The sequence below is a fragment of the Colossoma macropomum genome, unplaced genomic scaffold (genome assembly GCF_904425465.1).
Source record: "Colossoma macropomum unplaced genomic scaffold, Colossoma_macropomum, whole genome shotgun sequence".
NCBI lineage: Eukaryota > Metazoa > Chordata > Actinopteri > Characiformes > Serrasalmidae > Colossoma > Colossoma macropomum.
The window spans coordinates 33941846-33967138 of NW_023494795.1; the positions used below are offsets into that span (position 1 = coordinate 33941846).

Consider the following 25293-nt stretch of genomic DNA (forward strand, 5'->3'; position numbering starts at 1 on the left):
TTTAAGCTACATTTCTTGCTCTCACTGAGTCGTGAATAACATGCATACTCTTTCTTAAACGAATGGAAAGAACTTCATAACAGAAGCCCAACTGCTTCCTCGGTAGAAGTGAGAAATTAAAGTGTAATGTTCAGGAGCTTCTAAACAGCTGTGGATGTTGCGTTTGGTGCGTGAGAGGATCATCGCTTTGTTTCGTTTCAGCGAGGGAAATGCTAGTATCTACCTAAAACCTTGAAATGAAAACCTCTGGCCTATAGTCACTGTCTGAACAGGACTTTGCATGAAGTACAGTCATTGCAGACTTAAAGCCAATCCTCCAGTGAAGCGCATATGGCTCGCTCTGCGAATGGGAAGTACACAATTAAAGCACAGGATGTGAAATTTAGTCCTGCCCTCGGCAGTGTCGATCTTAAGACATAGGAAAGTTTCCACAGCGCGGAATCCCCGTTATTGTCAGGTTTGTGTTGTTTTCCATGTATTTTTTGTCGCTGAAGTGTTAGATACAGAAGTTTCGTGTGTGTTCGTGTGCGGTTTCTTCAGTTTTATCCAGGTTTAGAAACTCGGCGGTTGTGTCTTGAGTCAGTGTGAGAGGGAGAGCGCAAAGCATGAACTGCGAATGTTCAGTTTTCAACCAGTGCCATACAGCAAGTTCAAACAACAAGTTTTACATCAAAACATGGTCTTACTAATTTTGTCTGATTTGTACAATCAGTAATATCCAGCTGCAGGACGTGTATAAAAGAAAGTAGCACGAAAATCCTTTCTTTGCTTGCAGATTATTTGCCACTAATGATGTGTAGGTTATCGGTAAAGAGGGTTAGTAACACGCTTCTTCACCGTCATGTCTGGGCTTGTGTTAAAGTGATGAATGACCCTCAGACCTTCTGAGAAACCCACGGGACCTACCAAAACGACCTACAAACCTACAAAAGGATGACTGAAAAAAACTGAATGACTCTTCCTTTGTTTTTGCTCATATATTTTTAAGCAGTAATTTCAGGTATAGAGCGTGGATGGTAAATGATGAATAATGTGTGGCATGTTAAGTAAGGTCTGCCTATTTCATGTACTGTAAATGCCTTAAACTGTCACGTTGGCCCTAGGATGGGAATTCCAAGTGTCCTTTTACTGCTTGCAATCCAGTCCTCTGCTAGCTATCTGACCGCTGGACAAGAGGACAACGAAATTCTCAAACACACCGACACACAGGTCAAGCACCAGGTCAGCTTAATGATTTAATGTCTTGCTTATTTATTTATTTACTTATATCAAAGGGGATTTTTCAAATTTTCTGATTAATTTAGTTATTACGATGCAAATAAAGTCATTCAGAGTGCACTCTAAGAAATGAAACTTTATATTTACTTAATCTAGTTATGGCAACCGGTCCCACAAAACTTGGTTGCTTGAATGGGAAAAACAATAGACAATTAATTGCAACAACATATTTTATGTAAATGCAACCAAATTGTGTTAATTAAATGCACCATCACGGAGTTATGCTGAATTAATATAACATTATTGTTTTGAATTTACTGACAAGTTGACTTAACTTGACAAGATTAAGTTCAATTTACTCAACACAAATGAGTCCATAGGTCAAATAAACTTAAGTCACTTTAACTCACCTGACTTTATTAAGCTTTCAGGTTTAGAAACACTGAATGTTATGCAAGGTACATTACATTAATAGAGACCATTATGAATCAAAGTAAATATGTAAGTTGTTAATACATACATAACACATACATAACACAAACACAAATAAATTTAGAAAATGATAAAGTACAAATTTACAAAAAGTTAATTTACTTAAACAATAGCACTAAATAAATAAAGTAGATCAAAATATATAAAGATTAAATTAATTTAAAAAGGTTTATTTTAAAAGAGGTCTCTTCACATTTATGGGTGAGATAACCAAACAATATCAAAACTGTTTTTTGTCTTTAATTTTTGAAGTTTTATGGTCCAGCAAGTATTCAGAAAACAAAAGTTGCTCAATTTACACATGCTCAAGGCTGAACTTGAAACAGCAATTATTACCACCAACACCTCTTTACACTGCTGATTGTTTTGTCCAGCAGCAGTCCAAAATCCAAAGACAAGTAACGCTGCCCAAGCAAGAGTCAACAGAAGTTTTCAAGGACTTGCACCTTAAATCAAAAGCTTGTTCCTATCCAAGGCCATCACTTTCTGAAGAAATTCAAACATGTATGACAGCTAAAAAAACTTGAAACATTGTAATAACTGCAATCAAGCAAAATGTGTTCTTTAGATTGATCTCCTCGTCCAGCACTGCTCCAAAATTCAAAGCTAGTCACAGTTTATTTCTTTGCCCAAGAGTCAACAGAAGTCACACAGTTTGTTGTTGAGGACCTGTACTGTACTGGAGAGCTTGTTCCCATCCAATTCCATCAACACTTTAAAGAAATTCAAATGTGTATTGCAGATCCTTGGCATAGCTCAAGTTTAAACTATAGATCAAGCCAAGCAGGACTGCACACCCATTTGCCAAATCTCCCAGATCTTGCAGCACTGTGCATATTTTAATGATGCCAACATCCTCAGGTGGATCTGTAGAGTCTGCTCCCTTGTGTCAGACAAAGTAGATGCCCAAAACCATTCCTTCTCCATTCCTCTCACTGCACCAAGATCAATACCCTGAATGACAAAGAAATAGTATTAAATTACGCATATTACGTCATAATAAATGCCCCTTTTTCGTCCAACTGTACAAACTCAAAACATCAAGTTTTCAATCAAAGAACACAGAATAGCAAATCCTCAGCCTGAAGAAGTGTATTATTTGCGTGTTATTTTTCATTAATATTTGCCCATTTGTTTAAAGAATAAGGCCAGTGATTGTACCCTTATTGTCGTGAACCCCATCAAAAGACCAAAACCAACAATTAATGTATCCTACTAAGTAATACTGTATGTGTATCAAAAGTCTTGAGTTAATGTATTCGTTTGTGCCACAGAGCTCCATTGATCAGATTGGCAATAAATCATCCACAGTAAGCTCTCATCAGCACGCCCCTTTTTGGGGGGAAACAATCCCAAGTCCCGCATAGACAACAATAGCAAAACCAAGAAAAGCAAAACGTACATTGAACTAACCAGTATAAATTAATAACACTGTCGAAGAGCAGCTGTGTGGTTGGTTGTACAAACAACAAATTAAAATTTAAGGTGAAACGTAAAATTTGAATAAGAAGGTGGCAGAAGTTACAAGTTGGCTTTGAATTTGCCAGCTTCTTATTCCCTGGAAAATGTAATGCTGCATTGCCAGCACTGGTCAGTCAGCTTAGCATAACATCTTCTGTTCTTACTCCGTTACAAGTTTAGTTGGTGAGCCTATACATTAGCAAAGAAATTCAGTATAAGCAATTCAGAGAACATTTTGTGAAATTAAAATATGAAAAAGCATGTTAAAAATGTTCTGTATGAGCTTAGCTATAGATGATAATGCCACCCCATGTGTAACATAATCCCACAAAAAAATAATAAATAAATAAACTTCTGAGCCACTGGAAATGTGATGAAAAATAAAAGCTAAAATAATTAATTGTAGTTATCCTAACTGAGCTAAGAGAGGGAAAGTGTACTAGGATTGAATGTCAAATTGTGAAAGAAAATTAATTTTAAAAAAGTTGAGTTTTAATGAATGTGGCTAAGGTGTATGTAAACTTATGATTTCAACTATGTTCATAAGTTTGTTTTAACAATATTTGATTAAGGACATGGCAACAAATCATATTTTAACTGAATTGAAAGTGAAACACATAAGACAGAAAGAGGCAGAAAAGTAAGACACTCTCATACAAAACACATACCTTGTCCATGGCTGCCATGATCAGGCTGATATTGTGTCCTGCTGCTTGCTTCACTTTGGATTAGCTGTTAGTTGTTCTTCACCTCCAGTGTAAGAGCTTGCCTTTCCTCCTCAAGACTTTCGTTAGTTTCACCTGTAATCAGGATAGCTGACTTTTTGCTTTCTGTGGCTTCTTCACCTTTTTAGGTTTGTACTTACTTTCCATCCACAGAATTCAATGTTTTGAATCCGCATGGGCATTCACAGTATGTGGACGAAAATAAGTGTCTCTGACCATAATGGCCATGCTTCAGCTTATAGTGTTTTAGTAATAGGTACCTCATAGATACACCTTCACATTCAGAGCCTAAAAAAAGAGAGATGTCACTGATCAGCAATCATTTACACTCTCAAGATATATTCATTTTAAATAACAGGCATCATTACACATTTGTGCTTGGCCGAGGCAACTGCTCCATAATCCCTTACAAATCTATAACACTTATAACTGATTTAAGAAGTAAAGAATACTTACAACTATATTTGAGCCACTGGCTTTGCATCTGTCAGCTAGCTAAGACACTTGCTGACAAACCTGAAATCCAGACAACTTATAGTTAGCCTTGATGTAATAAATATTTTTCATGGAAAGTAAGACAAGCATATGAAACGTTAACAGTGTTTAACTGTTATTTAAATTACTATTCTGAAACTTTACAAACTATTATTTTATACAATTTTACCTCTCTTGGTTAGTTAAGCATTTTAAAATATGAATTTTTAAAAGAGTTTCTGATGCAAAAAGAGCACATTCTAGCCAGAGATAAACTCTCGCCACCCCTTTCCCGTTACATTTTTTGCGCTCCGTGCCACCTAAAATGGCGCTACAGTTAAGTTCATGCGCCTGTTAGACCGTTATACTCGCACCTTCTGCAGCGAAGACCCAGCCTCACATTTACCGGTCACTTTCTGTTCAAAGTAGATAGTCAGAATGAATTCTACAAGTAACTGATATGGACATAAAACTAAATAAATTACAGGCAGACCTGAGTTTATTGCTGGAATATTTACAGTTCGTATACGTGGCGTGCGCCCGTCCCCCGGTCCGGGGACGGCCGCGAAAGCCGAAGGGAAGGCGGGGCCTGAACTCCGAAGCCCGGCAGAGAGAGGAACACGGTGAGTGAGCCCGAGCCCCTTCCTGCACACCGCCTCCGGTCTGGCAGTGAGCCTCACGTTCGATCCGGGCGGACGAGTTGCGAGCAGGGGGCGGCAACGCCCTGCAGAGAGAGCGAGCGAGAGCGAGAGCGACTAAAGACTGAAGAGTGAGAAGCTGAAAAGCTCGAGTGTGAAAAGGACTGAAAAGTTACTGAAAAGGCCCGCTCAGTTAACATAGGTTCTGGTTGTTCGGTTTAGTTTTGTCTATTTGGTTTGTGAATAAAAGTGAAATGGCTGCTGAGACCCTGAATCCTGCCTCCAGCGTCCTCCTTGACCACGGGGTAGCACGTGCCGTGCTACAGTATGTTATCATTTGATGCGTGAAAATATATATTGGCGCCTGATTTTTCCAGTTAAAGCCGTCGGCTCCATAAGCATTTTTTGTCTAGAGTCCAGAACTTTATCAAAGGACACGGCCAAGCGCAAAAAACTGAAGTAACACTTATCTGTTCTCACAAATGCACCGTGTTATAATGTATTATTAAGTAAAAGTTTGTGCTTACAAAATAAGTGATGGATGGCGGTCGATGAAAAACGAGACTGTCCTGAGGGCCCATTTTGCGTCACGGGGGGTAAAAATGGCGCACGAGCCTGTTAGCCTCATAAGTACTGCGCATGTGCGACACTGCCAGTACGGAAAGCGCATTGGGACAGTCTTTATTTAGTTCAAGGGCCAGTGCGTTTAAAGTGAGCTGGTTACGTTGGTTTAAATCTGCAGTGTTTTGTAGACTTGAAATGTCATACTATTATTTTAATGTAATGAAACTTGATTATTTTTGACTGTAAAAATTAAATGTTATAAATAATTTCACCATGAAACAATTACGTTAGGTAAACAATATCAGTGTTTCATTTCTTAGAGTGTGGTTTGATGTGCATTTTATAAAAAACTTTCTGACTGTGGTGGTAATAGGAACCAGGGGTTGCGGAGTCTACAGCACACACATAGGTATTTTATCTCCAAAATGGTAACTTTAGAGAAAATACCAAAATGTACTAGACTTAATGGGAAGGGATTTGATTCTAAGTAACCTTAATCATATCTGTTAATTCATTCATCATGAAATGTTTTTAAAAAACAAAACAAGATAGAGTTACAAAGATTTGATATAATAGTGGCGATATTTGGCTGGTCAATTTAGGAGAATAAGAAATCTAAAAGAGAATCCAGAAGAGAGATAAGCAAACTTGTGGCCATGAGCCAGTGTGTGTGATTATGTCTTATATCTTTGTTCATAAACAGAATCAGATTGAGCACATCAGGCTTGCTGCCAGCAATTTGAGTCATATTCCTCTTAACGTTCTTACAACAGGTAAAACACAGCCGCACACATGCACACATTTGCTCAAGGTCAATGTGCCATATTATTCTTTTTCACTAAATCTCTTTTCGGCACTCAGACCCACAGCGCTCCACGACCTCTCACCCAAGCACTGGTTGCCAGGGTAGCCAGGTGAGCATGGAGGGTCAGAACTGCTCCTGTGCTGCAGGCTATGCTCGGATGGGGGCAGCAGAATGTGATGGTAAGATACATACACTCTCTCTGTCCTAACAATAATAACAACCATTTTAAATGAAAAAAAAGGTTTTATTCATGAATGTTTTACTTCACTAGCTGTAGCATGTGCATGTAATATACTTCATGTTACCATGGATATATAATATTGGAATTTGCATTTAATAATGTTGTATTGCTGCATTATTGCTGAATGTATTTGAGGTGATTAAGAGAAGATGATTCAAAAACTCTCTCTCTCTCTCTCTCTCTCTCTCTGTCTCTCTCTGTCTCTCATTGAAGACATTAATGAGTGTGATCAGGGTCACCCTGGGCCCTGTGGTTACCACAGCAACTGCACCAACACCCCGGGCTCCTTTCTGTGTAGCTGTCTCCGTGGTTACCTGATGACTGCTGGAGGTTGTCAGGGTGAGCACATTCAGATTGATATTGTGTAAATTCTGCTATGTTAAGGTGCACCTATTGCTGATGCAGGCATTCGGTTATTCCCTCATAATTTTGTCACATTTAAATATTTCAGATCATCCAATCAATTGTAATATAAGATAAAGACAATGTGAGTAAACAGAAAATGTTTATAATAATCATTCCATTTATTTCAGATAAAGATTTATTCAAAACCTATGTCATCTGTGTAAAAAAGTAATTGCCTTTTGCAATAACAACTGCAGTCAAGCATTTGTTATAACTTGCGATGAGTCTTTTACATCACTGTGGAGGAATTTTGGCCCACCTTCTTTGCAGAATTGTTTTAATTCAGCTACATTGGAGGGTGAACATGAACTGTCCGTTTAAGGTCTTGCCTCAGCATCTCAATGGGATTTAAATCAGGACTTTGACTTGGACACTCCAAAACCTTTATTTTGTTTCTTTGGAGTCATTCAGAAATGGACTTGCTTGTGTGCTTTGGATCACTGTCCTGCTGCATAACCCAAATGCGCTAGAGCTTTATGCTGTGACCAGGTGGGCGGACATTCTCCTGCATGATTTTCTGATAGAGAGCAGAATTCATGGTTCCATCATTTATGACAAGTTGTCCAGGTACTGCAGAAGCAAAGCAGCCCCAGAGTGGTATGATGTTCTTATGGTGTGGAATGCGATGTTAGCTTTACACCAGATATAACAGGACCCCTGTCTTCCAAAATGTTCCACCGTTGACTCATCAGTCCACAGAATGTTATCCCAAAAGTATTGGTGGTCAAGTTTTTTGGCAAATGCAAGATGAGCCTTTGTTGTTCCTTTGGGTCTGCAGTGGTTTGCACCTTGCAACTCTTCCATAGATACCATTTTTTCCCCATTGTCTTTCTTATTGTGGAATTGTGTACATTGACCTTAACTGAGGCAAGTTAGACCTGCAGTTCTTTAGATGTTTGTCTGAGTTCTTTTGGGACATCCTGGATGAGTCATCGATGCGTTGTTGGTGAAATTTTGTTGGCCAGATACTCCTGGGAAGGTTGACCACTGTTACAAGTCCATTTGTGGATAATGGCTCTCACTGTGGTTTGCTGGAGTCCCAGAGCAATGGCTTCATAACCCTTTCCAGACTGGTAGATTCCAATGACTTTGTTTGGTATCTATATTTGAATTTCTTCAGAATGTGGTCTCATGTGCTGTTTTTTGAGACCATCTAGTCTGCTTAACATTGCCAGAGAAGTTCTATTTAAGTGATGTTCAGATTCAACAGGTCTGCAGTAATCATGCCTGGGTGTTGCTAGTGAAATTGAACCCAATAGTCAACTTTTTAGCATTTTTTTTAGATCAGCATTTTTCATTTAATAAATGAAATCATTTTGTGTGTACTTGGGTCATCTTTGTTTAATATAAAAAGTAGTTTGATTATCTGAAACACTGAAGTGTGAAAGATATGCAAAAATAGAAGAAATTGGGAAAGGGCAAATACTTTTTCACAGCACTGTATAATCTCCACAGAGAATGTCTCCACACTAAACCTTCCAACCAACTGATTTTATGTGAGTTATGTGATTACATGGTTATAAATACAAATTAATAAATAAAGCTTAATAGATTCATATGTAAATTAATAGCTAAATTGTTTTTGTTTTCTTTAAATGGCCCCTATACTATGTTTTTCTTTTTTTCATTGATATCCATGTTGATGTACAAACAGTTTTTCAACCACTCTTTAACTTTTTACAACCCATATGTCAAACACAAGGCCAGTCAGTTAATATTTCAAGTTTTCATGTAATATTTCAAGGTCTACTACAAGTGCCTGCATTATGCTCTTGACAATTTGCCATATTTTGAATAATCAATAGCCAGTTCAGGTTATAGCAAAATGTTATTTAAAAATGAAATAAAAACATAGGCATTCTCTGGGCCACAGATTTGTTGAGATTTTTTTTATATGGCCCTTTCAGTGGTTGAGTTTGACACCCCTGCTTTAGAATAAAAATGGTTCACCTTGGCTGTGTGTATTTGTTGTAGATATAGATGAATGTGCATTAGCTGCAGTAACTGGTCTGCAGGCTTGTGGCAGAGGGGCAACATGTAAGAATAGCCCCGGGTCCTTCTCTTGCCACTGTCCAGCTGGATTTGTCCTGGCAATTGATGGACACAACTGTATTGGTGAGTTCTTTACTTTGTAAAGTGAAGTACTTGTGTAGGACGATTTTCAGTTGGTGCTTATATAAAATTGTGTTAAGTTAGTAGCTTCCACATGTTATAGACTGAAGTCCAATAAGAATATTTCTTTATTTTTTGCAGATGTTGATGAGTGCAGTTATGAAGAGAGCTGTAGGAGGGAGCTGGGGAATGTGTGTGTGAACACAGAGGGCAGCTACAAATGTGTGTGCCAGACTGGCTTCAGAGAAGACAAGGCAGCTTGCGTGGGTGAGTGTGTGTGTGTGTGTTCATGTGTGTATTGCATACCTGCCATATTGTGACCAAGATTTAGTTTAGTTAGCCACTTTAGTTTCTGTCACCAGTGAAGCCATCAAATTTTGACCAAGCTGTATATTGTTATTATTAGGGATGCATTAATCATGAATTTTTTTTGGCTGACTCTGATTCAGATTTCTTTTCTGCCAAATTGACGATGGACAGTTTTTAACCTGAAGCTCATTGGGCTAAGTGCACACATGAAACATGCTAGCACATTAAAGTGTGCTTAGATTCTATTTTTACCTAAGAACAAATCCTAAACAAAAAAAAAAAAACATTGGTGAATGTCAGAATCTTCATGAAAACTGCATAAGTAGGTTTTAAGAGGAAATATCTTCTCACGAAATGTTGGTGAATAAGGCTCAATATTTGCTCTTGAATGGGCCAAAGTGGCATTTTACATCCTGAATAAAAATAAGTTGTCCATGTAAATAACATGAATTAAATAAAGTACTTCAAGCACAATGAGTTGCTAGGACATTTTGGTGTAGGTTGTGGCAACAACATTCAAATACAGCATGAGTGTACCTACCTAGCTTACCTTACCATTATTAATGTCATAAAATTATAGCATAGACCAATGCTATATATATATATATATATATATATGCAGACACATACTCTACAAAGAACACACTTCTGCACATTCTTATTCACAATGACTTTTTTATTTGGCCTGTGCAAAAGGCAAAAGTTATTGCACATTTTATAATTTATGTTTTATTTTTTCCAAAATGTTACACTTACAATTGCCATGTTTAAGCTCCCTGTAGAGGGTATCTTAACTCATTTTCAAAATCAACAAAACTTGTAATTTGACAGGAGATGTGTAAATGTTTCTATACAATGACCATATATATTATAATCCTTCTATTTTTTACATGAGTTTCCCATACACAGTTCAAATGAAAATAGCAGAGACAGCAGACAGACACTTGTTAAGAAGGAATCTGTCCTATGTCAAAAACTGGTTTTCATTTTAAGTCAATGTGCATAACAATATGATTTCAGAAATTACACAAAACTCTTCACTTGCTTGAAATACTATGCCATGGCTTTTTAACCAATCCTTTGTAGTCTGCTAATGAAATCGAGCTGCCCTTGTCACTTTGCCTCATCATTGTTTAGCTCCTTGTATGCTTCTCTGCACAAGCACTAACTAACCTGTCTGCTAACACACTGCCTCTCTGCATTGATGCGTGCTCTCTCTTTCTCTCTCTCTCTCTCTCTCTCTTTCTCTCTCTCTCTCTTTCTTTCTCTCTCTCGCATACTGTTATTTTTTTTATTTAGGTGCTCTGTTTCCTGTCTTCCACACATGTAAAGGTATTATAATACAGCATGAGAAAAGATAAAAAATAATTTTGGTGAGGCATTGCAGAAATTGCACCTTAATGGAAGCATTCACTGTTTGCATATATTTCCAGTGATCATTTAGGTTTTGTGGCAACTCTTTTTCTCTAGATGTGGATGAGTGTGTTGAGCTGAAAGGTGTGTGTATTAATCGAGGAGAGTGTGAGAATACATTGGGAAGCTACAAGTGTGTGTGTTCGAATGGATACCGTGGCAATGGAACACACTGCACAGGTGAAAAACACATCACACAGATTTTTTTAACCTATACCTTGACATAGTCCTGAAACAATGGTTCCATTTCTACCCAGGCTTATTTAATTACTGATATTAAAAATGACAGCCTGGTACAACCCAAAACGCAGAAGAAAATACATTTATTTTACATTCTATTTCCTCTGCTTCAGTGTGATTTAGCAAAGTGACGTCATGAAACTATAGTTCACAATCTTGAAATATTTTTTTATCCTGCCTTTAGAGTGAATTATGGATAATGGTGGCTTATCAATGTCTTATCCATGTTTTGTGTAGATGTAAATGAGTGTGTATCAGGGGTTCACACCTGTGATGTAAATGCTCGCTGTGGAAACGTAATGGGCTCATATTTCTGCCAGTGCCACCAGGGGTACAGTGGAGACGGCCACTCCTGCTATGGTCAGCCCCTACCACATCTGCATTTAGCAGACTTTTACACATGAAGATACTTTTGTTTTATCACTAGCGAGGTCAGTGATGTTAATTCAATATGAATCGGCAACTCAGCAATATCTGTAATTTTAGATATTAAATATTGACCTTCTGTAATTTGCTCCCTCAGTGATTGTAATGTTAAAACATATAATCTAGTTCTAATATATAATCTAGTAGTACTTGAGAGACTTAAGAGCAGAAGAATTAATGTCTTCAAACAGAAGACATGTATTAAGTAATAGCACCAGAGGCTGTGTTTGTTTTCTTCTTTTTGTTGACGGTGTTTCTTGTCGTGGTAGATGTTGACGAATGTGCAATAAACAACGGCCTTTGTGAGCACAGCTGTGCCAACCTGCCTGGCACGTACAACTGTGTGTGCAAAGTGGGATACACACTGACAGAGGACCTACACAATTGTAGAGGTACACACATGCATACACACATACACAGACGATTTCTGTTAAAAATCTGGAAAGAGATACTTTTGGCCCCTCATATGTCTCTAGAGCCCATTTGTGTTTGTCATGAAGTTACTTCCCTTTCTCCCTTCCCTTATCTCTTTTTTCCTATGACATATTCTTCTGTCATATTGCCATATTTTGCAGAAAGACTAGTTATATATGCCTCTTTCCCAAAATGACTCATATTGGTTGGAGAGCTGTCATTTCATAGAGAACAAGCACCTCTAGCTCAGCCTCATCTGTCATTCCTGTCATGCAGTGAATATGAATTCTTTCTATTTTGGCAACTTTCCATGTCTAGTCATTTCTCTCTCAGCTCAAGAACTCTTTATCATACTCTTTAAATGTCTAATAATTGGCAACCTGGTGGTTAATTGGCAACAAGTCAATAACATGATTGCATATAAAAAGGGCATCCCAGAGAGGCTGAGTTTTTCAGAAGTAAAGATGAGGAGGGGTTCACCACTCTGTGAAAGACTGCACGATCAAATAGTGCAACAATTCAAGAATAACGTTTCTCAACATAAAATAGCAAAGAACTTTTGCTTTTCATCATCTACGGTACATAATATCATTAAAAGATTCAGAGAATCTGGAGAAATCTCTGTATGCAAGGGACAAGGCCAAAACCAGTATTTGCTGGCCGTGATTTTTGGGTCCTCAGGCAGCACTGCCTTAAAAACAGACATGATTCTCTAGTGGAAATCACTGCATGGGCTCAGGAACACTTCTGAAAACCACTGTCTATGAAAACAGTTCATCGCTACATCCACAAATGCAAGTTAAAACTCTGAAACGCAAAGAAGAAATCATATATAAACAGGATCCAGAAATGCTGCCACCTTCTCTGGGCCTGAGCTCATTTAAAATGAACTGAGGTGAAGTGGAAAAGTGTCCTGTGATCCAACGAATCAACATTTGAAATTCTTTTTGGAAATCATGGACACTGTGTCCTCTGGGCTAAAGACCACCCAGCTTGTTATCAGTGCACAGTTCAAAAGCCAGCATTCATGATGGTATAGGGGTGCATTAGTGCACATGGCGTGGGTGACGTGCACATCTGTGAAGGCAATTAATGCTGAATGATATATACATGTTTTGGCAACATATGCTGCCATCCAGACGACGGCTTTTTCAGGGAAGGCCTTGATTATTTCAGAAAGACAATGTAAAACCACATTCTGCATGCATTACAACAGCATTGCTCTTATTAAAAGAGTCCGGGTGCTAAACTGACCTGTCTGCAGTCCAGGCCCGTCACCACTGAAAACATGAGCAGTTGAAATCTTATGTTAAGCAAAAATGTTAAAACATTTCAATTTTAAAACTACAGTAATTTGTCTCACTTACAGAGTGCTGTTAAAAGAAGAGATGATGAAACACAGTGGTAAACATGCCCCCGGTCCCAACTGTGTTGTTGGCATCAAATTCAAAATGGGCATATATTTGACAACATTTGATATGTTGTCTTTGTAGTATTTTCAATTAAATATAGGGTTTAAATGATTTGCATGTCATTAAATTTTGTTTTTATTTACTTTTTGCACAGCATCCCAACCTTTTTGGAAATGGGGTTGTAAAATAATTAATCATGGTTAATTACATTCTTTCAGGTAGTAAATCACAATTAATCAAATTTTCTTATTTGGTCAAATTTGTCCCTAAAGAAAGATTTTCCATTTAAAAAGTAGTGCATTTTGTTAAAACTATATGGTCAAAATAAGCTTCATCAGAATGTATTTATGTGAATACAGCATTCAGGTGACTATAGCTTTTCACTTTGCTGTTGCTTTTTTTTAGTTTGGTGTTCATTGATTTATCCATAGTTCTCCTGTGAGCACTGTCTGGTATAGTCTCCCAAAGGTGCTAAAGGTACTTCTTTAAAAGCTATGTAAAAGCTGAATTTGAACCAAGAGCACTGCATTTGTGGATTTTGTAATAGCGACATAAAATGCATGAGCTGCTGGACGTCATAGTCCAGTTGGTTCAGAGGTCAAACCAGGAAAATGCATTAACAGCAAAAAAAAAAAATGAGCGTTGTTTAGAGTTGGAACAATTGATCAGAGATCGGCCGATCATCATCTTAACTCAGGCGATCTGATAGATGATCAAAAACATATGAGCCACATTTCGCAAGTTAAGATTGCTGCAGTACTGCACAAGGCCCTTTGGTCACAGGACAATGCAGTTCCTTGTTCAAACACTAGATGGAAATACAGACCTTTTCACTTTTGACTATGGGACTAAAGACCTATTCACACAAGTCCGATTTTTACGGATGAAAAAAACACACGCCAAGTTTTGAAAATGAACACACATATATTAATGCCATCGTTCAAACCTGACAGACTGAGAGGCTGCGCCTTTTAAATCTGAGCCTGCTTGATTTCCTGCGTTGTACGAATGCGTCAATCGTGCTGACTACTCAGAGCTCCATTGTCATGGTTGCAGCCCAAACAAATCTGCGTCAGGATGGTGGCAAAACTCTTGCTTGCATGGCGCATGTAAGTTTATACAACAAGCAGCATGCGGAGGTTAAAGACGGTTCATCTCTCTGCCTCTCCGTGTCTCTCTCTCTGTAGATGTGGATGAATGTGTAAGTGGTAATGGAACATGTGAGCAGATCTGCACTAACACACCAGGCTCTTTCCTGTGCTCCTGTCAGCCGGGATATCAGCTGCACATAGACAGATACAGCTGTGTGGGTTAGTACACACTACGACTGAAAAATTCTGAAAAGTATCCCATTGTATGCTGTTGTGGATGTCGTCATATAACATTATTTTTATCTCAAGACATCTATCTGTTGTCGTAGTACCATAAACTGACCTGTTCTTTTGATTAGGGAATTTTCCTTGGGTGTGAATAGTGTTGGTCTTCAGGGATCAGTGCACAAGTAGTTTCATTGTTTTTAAAGGCTGATTTCTACTTCTGCATGTCTATCTGCAAATATGTGTGGGTGTCGTGCAGAATGTACAGAAAATTAAAAGGCAAGCCTTGCATTTTCCTCTCTCTTTCCATAATTTAATACGAACTTCATGATTTTTGTAAAATTTTGAAGATAGGTTGTATAATATAATTTGCACAAAACATAGTTTTTGGAATTTTTGTAGATTTTGGAGGTGTGCTCATCATTAGACATAGATGAATGTAAGTTGCAGAATGAGGGCTGTTCTCATGGCTGCACAAACACACCAGGAGGACACATATGCCACTCCTGTCATGCAGTGAATAAGAATTCTTTCTATTTTGGCAACTTTTCATGTCTAGTCATTTCTCTCTCAGCTCAAGAACTCTTTATCGTACTCTTTAAATGTCTAATAATTGGTCAGTTAATTAAGTAGTTAATTAGTCATGCACACACACACAGATAGAGACACAATTAATTTGTTCTAACATATATAAACATTATCACTTTGACTACTTATAAAGAGGTTTTAAAAGGTCTCTGTGAGCTACGCTTAGGCATATACCCCTTCTCTTTGAAACAGATCAACAAAGGTAGGTTTACATGCATCTTCACAGAAGTATAAATCGGCCTTTATCCTTTTTTGAAGACTGTGTTCCTAGAAAGCTAGAAAAACAAGCTAATGAAAAGGAGGCTAATTTTTATTTTGGTTATGAGGGTTAATTGTTAGAGATGGGATGCATTATGGTAATACTTGGACTTAAATTAACCTTAGTGTGTGTGCCTGTATGTATTAGACATAGATGAATGTAAGTTGCAGAATGGGGGCTGTTCTCATGGCTGCACAAACACACCAGGAGGACACATATGCCACTGCCCTGCTCCACTACTGCTGGACCATCTCAACACCACCTGTATCAGTAAGTTACATGGAATTTTTACTTCCAGGGCTAGTGAAAAAATGGGTGATCACTGTTGACCTTTTTTCCTTTAGTTAGAAGAATGTGCCTGTGTATGTGTGTACTTCTGTGTGTATGCCTGTGTATAAGTGTTTTCTTTCTGATAGACATTACTTCCTGTTCTTTGCGGAATGGGGGCTGTGATCATGTATGCTCTCTGGGTGCTGAGGGACGTGTTCAGTGCAGCTGCAGAGATGGCTGGCTGTTGGCCAAAGACCAAAGAATCTGCCTCGGTAACACCACACAACACTGAACTCACACAGCTGAACACACACCCTGGCTTAACACACCTGTTACTGGTAATTAATGGATTGGTAATTAGTTTAAGAGTTTGGTATGATGCATTAGATCAGGCAAAATAATAAACTGCACTGTCCAGAGAGTTCTTAGGTACTAAAACTGGAGAGTTCAGCTTTAACTGTCAGAACTTCAGTGTTATTGATGTCACTTTGATATACAGTTTAAATTTAATTACATAATGAGTTACATTTACATCTCATTTACAGTTTGTATTAGCAGGTTTAAAAGGCCCATATCCTACATTTTCTTGTGTTTTATCTTTTCCCTGAGGTTCACTTAAGAATTTTATGTGGTTTTATGTACTAAAATTATTAATAATTCATTTTTTACAGGACCATTTTTCATCTTCTCTTTATCCTTTAAAATGGGCTGTTTTTATTACTGTGCCTTTAAAATTGAACTATGTAAACAACCTTTCTTCTATATGGCTCTGTATTGTGGCTCATCAAAAAAGCAGTCTGGGCTGAAGCCCTCTTTGTAACTTTAGCGGGCAGAGGCTGAATAGTTGGATGTATGTAAATTTGTTTTTGGTGACAATACAGAAACAGGTCATTCTAAATGGGCTGTTTTAGCAGTTTGGTATATGGATTTTATGGACTAGGAAGTGAACCACATCAAACTATTTAATTTTAAAAATAAAAAAGTTGTGGTATGGGGCCTTAAGTCTGTACATGTGTTTTCATGTCAAGAAATGACACAATGTGTGGCAAAATATGTGTGTGAAGGATGACTTTTCATTCTATGATATCTCTCTCTCTTAAGCAGATGTGGACGAATGTGTGAGTTTTAATGGGGGATGTGAGCAGGTGTGTGTAAATCATGCAGGCAGCTTTAACTGCACATGTAGGTCAGGGTTTGAACCTCGCACTGATGACCCCACTAAATGCCAGCGTAAGCCAGCTATAATCTAACTACATTTCAGTTGGAATATTCAAAGCCTTTTGTGATGTTATTTAAGCCTGCACTCTCTCTTTCTCTCTCACTTGGCCTCACTTAGCGGTGTGTGAACCTAGTTGCCAGAATTCTGGAGTGTGTATCGCTCCTAACACCTGTGACTGCCCTGCTGGCTACCCAGGACCTGGATGCTCAGGTACAGCGGCGTCACTAGAGATTTATGGACTGGGGGGCTAAGCCTTTAGTAAGCCTTTATGCTCCACAAGGAGATTTTTTAATGGTCCCAAAATAGCTGTTCATCGTGAACGTTCAGAGTTTGCAAAAAATAAAAATATTACTATAAAAAATATTACTATTTGGTGAAGCTGGCACATAGAAGATATGTCTATACAAGTTTCTTAAAATTCAAACTTAGACTAAAATAGTTGGCTCTTCATTTAGCTAATGTTAGTGATAGCCTATCCCCTTTTCTTTACCATATGTAAACCTAAAGCTAGCAACTGTAAAACTCGATAGCCAGCTATACTGACCACATTTTGCCACAAATCCATATTGTAGGTGGGTAACTTCGCTCTGTAAGTGCTCACTGGTTCACTTTGTATATAGCATTTTGAATATGGTCTGATGTTTATTTTAGTAAACTCTTAGCCAAAATCCTGTCACAATGCCAGCAGTTGCCCACTGAGGTTACTTTGCAGAGCCAGTAATAGCTTTAGAGCCCCTCCCCTGGTCTCATATGATTGGCTTATAACTTACGAGGTCTGATACGATTGGCTGAGCTGGGGCTCTCCTTTTACCCCCAGTGCTAAACAGCAGCAGGATTGCCAATTCCTCTTATGTTATTACCCTGCTATGACAGTATGACATTGCAAATTTAGAGACACAGTGGCACAGTTAATGAGGAATCAATAAGAAAAACTAGTGAGGATTAGGGAGCTAATTAACATTTTGAGTGGGTAAAGCCCCTCAAAACTGGCCCAGCGACACCCCTGCTCAGGTACAATATAATGAGAGTGTGTAAGAGTGTGTGTGTGTGTGTGTGTGTGTATGTTTCATTCAAGATTATTTTCAGCAATGAAAAGTAGGTCATTTGTAGGTCATAAAATCTAATTTACACAATTTTACAGCTAAAAGTACATGTTATACAATTCCGAAAAACAACATAAGGAAGTTATAGTAGCTCTAGCGCAAAAACAAAGAAGAAAACACAAAATGAGTGCTTTCACAGAAATGGATCCCTTGATTAGTATTGTGCTACATAGGGGTTTAGTTTACTAAATAGCAGTAAAAATATATGAATAAGTAAAAACTTCCGACATTTTCACATTGTCAACCTGCGTCAGTATTCACCAGTCACATAAATAAACCACCATTAGTTGCTAGAGCAAGGCTGAAGTCTGGTGTAACGTTTTGCAAAGTGCAGATGACAACCAATAAAAAGTACAAAACTTGACTAGGCTACATTTAATTCTTGGTCCATGACTGCAGTAACCCTCAACACAGTTGGCTTTCAATGTTTTTGCTCTGTGATGAGCAGCATTAGGATCTTTGTTTTTAATAGTAAAGAGCTGCTGTCAGTGTGCTGCCAGAGAGTCGACAGAGTCTAATAAGTTCTGCTAAATTCTTTCAGTGGCTCAGTATCCACCATAAATACTACCTAATGTTCCTCAATACATTTCTTAGTAACAAGAAACTTCAGTAATGCATTCAGCTGATGTAGGAATACACTAGAAATTACAAGTGCACAGTGAGAAATTCTAGTGCCCTAAAAATTACTGTGAAATTTAATTTCATGATTTTGACACTAAGAGAAAAATAGCCAGTAGATATGATAGTAACCTAAAGTGCAAATGGGTATGCATTTTGGTTACAGTGTGGGGTAATGTGTAAAGTTTTGACCAAACCAACACTTTAAAATCAACTTGAGTAAAACAATCATAATGCATAATGTTCCTTCCATATCGTGATGAATTTCTGAGTGAGGTACAATATCAGGGAGCAGCTCTAAACTAGCTGAGCATTTTTGCTCGAGGATAGGTGATGAAAGAATGAGGCAGACAAAAGCCACTTCTTTGTGATTAAAGATTACAGGAGAACAAAAGTGTTAATTGTGATAAAAATATTACTAAGGACATGAGCTAACAAGGTAAAAAAGTCTATTTTAATTTCAGGCTGACTTTAAATGTCTCTGTATCTGTGTGTGTGTGTGTGTGTGTGTGTCTCCTAGCTATGTGTTCACCACCGTGCGCTCATGGAGGAACCTGTATGCGCTGGAACACCTGTCTCTGCCCCCCTGGCTGGACTGGAGAGGGCTGCCACACAGGTAACATGTACCACACAAACACAGACACCCATAAATACAGTCTTTAAATGTGTGTTAATGTCTTTTTTCTTCCAGCGGTGTGTGAGTTACCATGTGGAAATGGTGGTCGGTGTGTAGCTCCTAACATCTGCCATTGTCCTTCTGATTATGCTGGTCCTCAGTGCCTCACTCGTGAGTATATGATTTTTTTAAGGTAGTGGTGGGAGATAAAACTGATACAACATAGTATTGCGGTATTTTGGGTGAAAAGGTAGTATCACTACATGAATACTAAGGAATCAGTGCTTTAATAATTAACGTTTTAATGACCTAACATTTTTTTGTATTACACCCATTAGTTGACTTATAAGTTACTAAAGTTTCGTAGTCCACAAGATGGCGCTGAAGCCTTTTTTTGTTTGCTTTTCTGGTGAGTGTACTACAACATTCTGTTTTGCTTTAATGAATGAGACTTAAGTACAATGAGCAAAGTACATACAAAGTATAAGTAAAGAGCAAACAAGAGCAAAAGTATTGTCGTGAAGTATTATTCAGATGCATAAATAGAATAAGTAAAGATATACAAATAAACTAGTAAAATATACTAAAACAACCATAAAATATAATGTGCAGTATCAAAATAAGTTTTTCATACTGCACATAAGTTATTAAGCAGGTGACAATGCAGTGGTGCATATCACTTCTAGTGAATGAGCCAAGTAACTATACTGTAAACGATAACGTATATTGTATATGCATAGGTGTATAAAGAAGTGACAGTGCAATATGTAATGAGTGTATAAACAAAGTGGCAGTGCAATATGTAATATGTGTGGACGTAAACAAAGTGGTAGCGCAGTACGCAATGTGTATGGATGCATAAACATCTCCCAGAAGTTGTCAGTTTTGCACAGACTCCAGTTATTTTCAAAAACAGATTGAAAACATCCTTTCAGACTCCTTAATCAATTGCACTTTGCATATTTCTAGCACTTTTAGTATTTATTCACTGTTCCTTTTGCTCTGTTCCTCACTTCATCTTCATTAACCTTTTTGAATGTATTTTTTTATTGTATTGTTTTTTTTTTTCATTATTTTTGAAGGCTTTGCGCTTGTTTTTAATTATTTATATTTCACTTTTATTTAAATAAAACACTTTGAATTGCTTTTGTGTATTACATGGCATAAAAATAAACAAAGTAAACTTGCCTTGCCGCTTGCCTTGCTTTTTTTCAGATGATCCTGCAAGACTGTGGGCTCTTTTTATTATGCTGTGTGTAAATTGCTGTAAATGTATCTAATTGTGTCTGTGTGTATGTTTAGCTCTCTGCACTCCTTCGTGTCTGAATGGTGGGAGGTGTGTGGATGTCAACACCTGCAGCTGTGCTGGAGCCTGGCAAGGAGCTCGATGTCAGATAGGTACATACACACAAACACAAAGTCATGCATTTACAAACAGACAAAACCACTCAAGATCAGTGTTTTTTTATCCTACTCCTGGGGATCTGCAGCCCTGCACAGCTTCAATTATTTCAACCCCCAGCACACCAGATCCAGCTCATGAAAGGCTTGATAATCGGATGACGAGCTGAATCAGGTGTGTTGGGGCAACATGGTGCCCGCAGATACTTAAAAATTCTTATAACGTCTTAATATATTACTGTTAGAGGTATTAAGTTATAAGATGATGCCTGAAGATCGGGTTAAAAAGAGCCACTGTTTATATCAACCCTTATGGCAGATGCAAAAGTGCCCTTTCATTGCATTTATTGTACACACAAAGAAGAAGATCTGACAAAGCCAAAAACTTGTAGATTTTTACTTTGTTGGTGTCACAAACACATGAGTAGGAATATCTCACACATCAGACACGATGTCTAACAAACTGACTACAACACTCTCATTAAACAAAATAATAATAATAATAATAGCTTATATTTTAAAAATATCACAGTGCATCTAACTATAAAGGAAGCCTTGTCAGTAGCTCACAGAAAGCTCCAGTTCTATATGCTGATATGTTTTTCTATGGACAACATGAATATGGTGCGGCTGTTCTGGTGGGAGATTTAAATAAGTTATAGGGGACATTGCCCAAGTCTCTGAATGGATTGTGGCAGTTTGATAGGATAAAATTACTTCAAAATAGTCTGTCAACCAAAAATATCCAACTGGCAGTGGTGCTGCGGTCAGAAACTGATCATTGATGAAGGGCTAAAGGATGACAGAACTGATAAAGTCTAACAAACTGAAAATACAAGGAAAAGAGAGGGCAGTTATTGGAGCGTAATATGGAAATTGAGAAGAGAGCTAGTGACTACAACTCACTCACATATTTCAAAGTGTATATGAATCATTGTACCAAATTGGTAGTTCAAAACACACTTTTAACTGACATGGACTTTAGAATAAAGTCTGTTTGCTTTTGTGTGACCTTATGCCTTAATGTTTATTTTATTAAAATAAGTCAATGAACATTCCATTTGGTCACAACCAAAGCAATTATAATACTACTGAAACTTGTGCCAAATGTTTTGGTAGTGACTGTTTTAGTAGTGACAATTTTAGCTAATTTTTAGCTACCTTCATCATGTTAGCCAGCTTTGAACTGTTGTACACACATAAAATCATAATATTTTTAATGAACCACAAAAAAGTGACAGTTCTTAAGGTTACACACTGATTGTCAGACTTTGGGACACATTTACTTCAAAACAATGGGCCTCATTCACAAACCGTTTTTTCATGAAGATTCTGACATTCACCATTGTTTTCTTATTTGGGATTTGTTCTTAGATGATAATAGAATCTACGCAATCTAAGCACAACGGTGAAAACAATTCTGTGGTTTAAGAACATGTCATGAATCTGATATAGACTTTTTCTTAGGACTTTTCTCAAGAACAAATTAAAGAAAAAACTTAGGAAGATATTGGTGAATGAGGCCCAATGGGATTTAATTGCTCACCATGCGGCCATGAGGGATGCAGTCTCACTTTTTGCCGGAGTGTGGTTAGAATAAGGCTCTGCCTATGGACTAAAACTCTTTGTGTTTCGGTAATGACATGAAAACGTGAGACGATTGCAGCAACCCGGGGCAGGGAACAGTTGAAACTGCAAGGCAGTGGGTCCCCAGGAGCGCAATTAAATGCACTGATTTAAAGAGATCAGATACACTTTCCACTGGAATCACTCTCTTCTGTGTTTGTGCGTTTTTCCTCAGAACCTGTGCAGTGTGTAAAGCCCTGTAAGAATGGTGGAGTGTGCGTGGGACTCAACAGGTGCCGCTGCATCAGTGGCTTTACAGGGCCCCTCTGTGAAACAGGTGTGTTTGTGGTCTAGATAAGGTGTTAGCACAGCCATAAGCCATCAAAATTGCTTCAGTGCAGTTTGGCATAGATTCTACAAGTCCCTAAAACTATACTGGCGGGATAGAACACACTTATTCCAAAAAGATATTCTCTCGGTTTGGTCTTTTGATGGTGCTGGTGGGACATGCTATTTAACATGTTGCTCCAGAATAATCAATAGGTATTCAGTTGGATTGAGATCTGGTGACAACAAGGGCCAGGTCATATCATTTTCACACTCATCAAAGTATTCAGTGACCCCTCATGGGGACATTGTCACCCCGAACAAGACCACTCCAACTGGAATAGAAATATTTCAGCACAGGATAAAGGTGATCAGAATAACTATACTGATTGACAGTGTCCAACTCAACCACTAAAAGGGCCATATTAAACAATCTCAACAATTCTGTGGGCCTGCTGTGTTTCTATTTTATTTTTACTTAACATTTTGCCATGACACCAACTGGCCATTGTTTGTTCTAAATATGCTAAAACTACAACGGCAAAAAATAGGCATCAAATACTTAAATGATTCAAAAATAATTTTAAATGAAAACAAATTGTTTTATATAAAACAATAGTCTGCATTCGCAACTGTTAAACCTCTTTAAATGTCCCCAATGTTCAGTAGGTTTTTCAAAACTGCCCATTTGCTTGAACTAGACACCTGGCGTCTTTTTTTGTGAGTTTTGTTTTTGTGGTGCAGTCCCATAGATTGTTGTTGGGGAGGGGGTGGGAGCACACATTAAGTTGAAGTGCTTGCTGGGAACTGTTGTGCAGTTCATGGTGAAATGAGCCAATATTAATAGACAATTAAAATAATTTTGTGGTCTGAATAGGATTGTGCCATGGGCCTGAATTGTAGCGCTCCATGTAGTTTAATTTCTTTATGATGTAAGCAATTTGAATTCAATCAGTAAGTAATGGGCTTTCACCCCAGTACTTTATAAATGGTTCAATTACACTTTAATCACTCATTTTCCTTCAGTTCTGGAAGCAAGTCTGTATTCATTATGTTTCTCTACTCATTTCATGTTTTGTCACATGTCTGTATAACGCTCTTGTGGCAATGTTATTTAAAACGTGTGTGTGTTTGTCTGGATGTGTATTTGTAGCTGTCACTATTCCCTGTGTACCACCCTGCCAGCATGGTGCCACCTGCAGCCCTCACAACACTTGCACCTGCCCCAAAGGGACCAGTGGCCTGCGCTGTGAGAAACTGTATGTACTACCCAAACATACATGGAGATCACACATGTACAATGTGCATGAATTATATAAAAGACAGGCCAAATCTTTAGGAGCGGTATTACTTTGTAATAAACTTTCAGCATCAATAGGGCAGATGTTTTGTTAAAACTGATGTTTTTGTACTATAAAAGTAGCTTTTTTTCATCATCAGTTTTCCAATTACTAAATTTGGCGCATAAATCACATATTTCACACATGCTTCTTGGCAACTATAACATAGAGCCATTTTGAGTGATACAATAAACTCAGTAAGAGCTAGGCACGATAAAGTACAGACTCCACATGGCGGGGTTAGTTTTAACACAGTATAATAGCTAAACCTTCCAAAGAAAACAATAAGAAAAGTCTCAAAACAGTTCATTTTTTTAAAATATTATTTTTATACATAATTTTTATATATATAAAAATATTTTAGTTGCATCATGCTAATATTAGCTTTTCTACCTTGTGCTCAAAAATACATTTACCACATTTGACACAGCCTATTTTCACTAATCATATTTATTTTGATGCATATATTTTATGTATTTAGGTATTTTAGGCTCTGGCTCAGCATAGAATTATGTTTAATCAATTGTGTTTGCATCAATTCACTAGACATTTTTAACTGACCCTTAGTATTTTATGATGAACCGGGTAACATGGCAATCATGCCACTTTTGGATAAATGCTTAACTAATTTTAAGTGCTGGAAACAAAGTTTATGTTTTCATTTGTAGCAGAGTAGGTTGCTTGTATAAATAGTCATCTTGCTCTAATAAAAAAAAATAGCTAAAACCAAAATGTTTTGGTTGTGTCTTGCTCTCCTTAATATGACAGTAACAGCCCATTATTGTTATTCATCCAAGATACATTTCATCACAGATATTGGCACTGACAAGCTTCTGTCTATCTGTATTTCAATGTTTTTCAGGACCTGTCCAGTGGTGACCACAGTGGTCAGTATGGCCCGAGCAGTGCGTAAAGGATTTAGAGAAAGTTATGTGGATCGTTGTGGACCTCTGGGAGTCCAGCTTTGCACCAAATACAGGTAAAGAGGAAGCCATCTGTTCATAAACGTGTGTGCAAACATGCACATACACACAAACTAAAATACTTAGCTATGGTGTATATTGTGTGTTTTTACAGGATAAACCAGGCACGTGTGTATCTGCAGGCATACAGAGTGGGCTACAAGATCCAGTGTCCTGATAAAGCAGGAGTTTGACCCACAATCCAACATGTGGACCCTCACTAACTTCCATAGACAAAAAATTATGTAGTGTATCACATTTACACACATACATAAATAGGATCTGATTTGATTTCATTATTTTGGTAAGATTCAGAATCATTCAAAATAACACAAATGTAACTTGAGTACTCAAGTCAG

General features: G+C 37.7%; 1 protein-coding gene and 1 long non-coding RNA gene across 2 annotated transcripts; one reads left to right on the forward strand and one right to left on the reverse strand.

Annotated features, from left to right (window-relative positions):
- Positions 1–369: 369 nt before the first annotated feature.
- Positions 370–25293, forward strand: si:ch211-221n20.8 (neurogenic locus notch homolog protein 1). The gene is made up of 22 exons (XM_036582270.1): positions 370–457; positions 1104–1221; positions 6276–6345; positions 6434–6556; positions 6832–6957; positions 8998–9138; positions 9277–9402; positions 10915–11037; positions 11335–11457; positions 11793–11915; positions 14537–14659; positions 15660–15782; positions 15929–16054; positions 16887–17012; positions 17119–17211; positions 19243–19338; positions 19414–19509; positions 20641–20736; positions 22541–22642; positions 23786–23891; positions 24835–24951; positions 25050–25293. The coding sequence occupies exons 2-22, from the start codon at positions 1105–1107 to the stop codon at positions 25126–25128; spliced, it is 2355 nt and encodes a 784-aa protein (XP_036438163.1). The 5' UTR covers positions 370–457; position 1104; the 3' UTR covers positions 25129–25293.
- Positions 2056–5642, reverse strand: LOC118815870. The gene is made up of 4 exons (XR_005007836.1): positions 5536–5642; positions 4353–4412; positions 3840–4184; positions 2056–2664 (listed from the first exon to the last, which is right to left on the reverse strand). It is a non-coding gene; the product is annotated as an uncharacterized LOC118815870 (long non-coding RNA).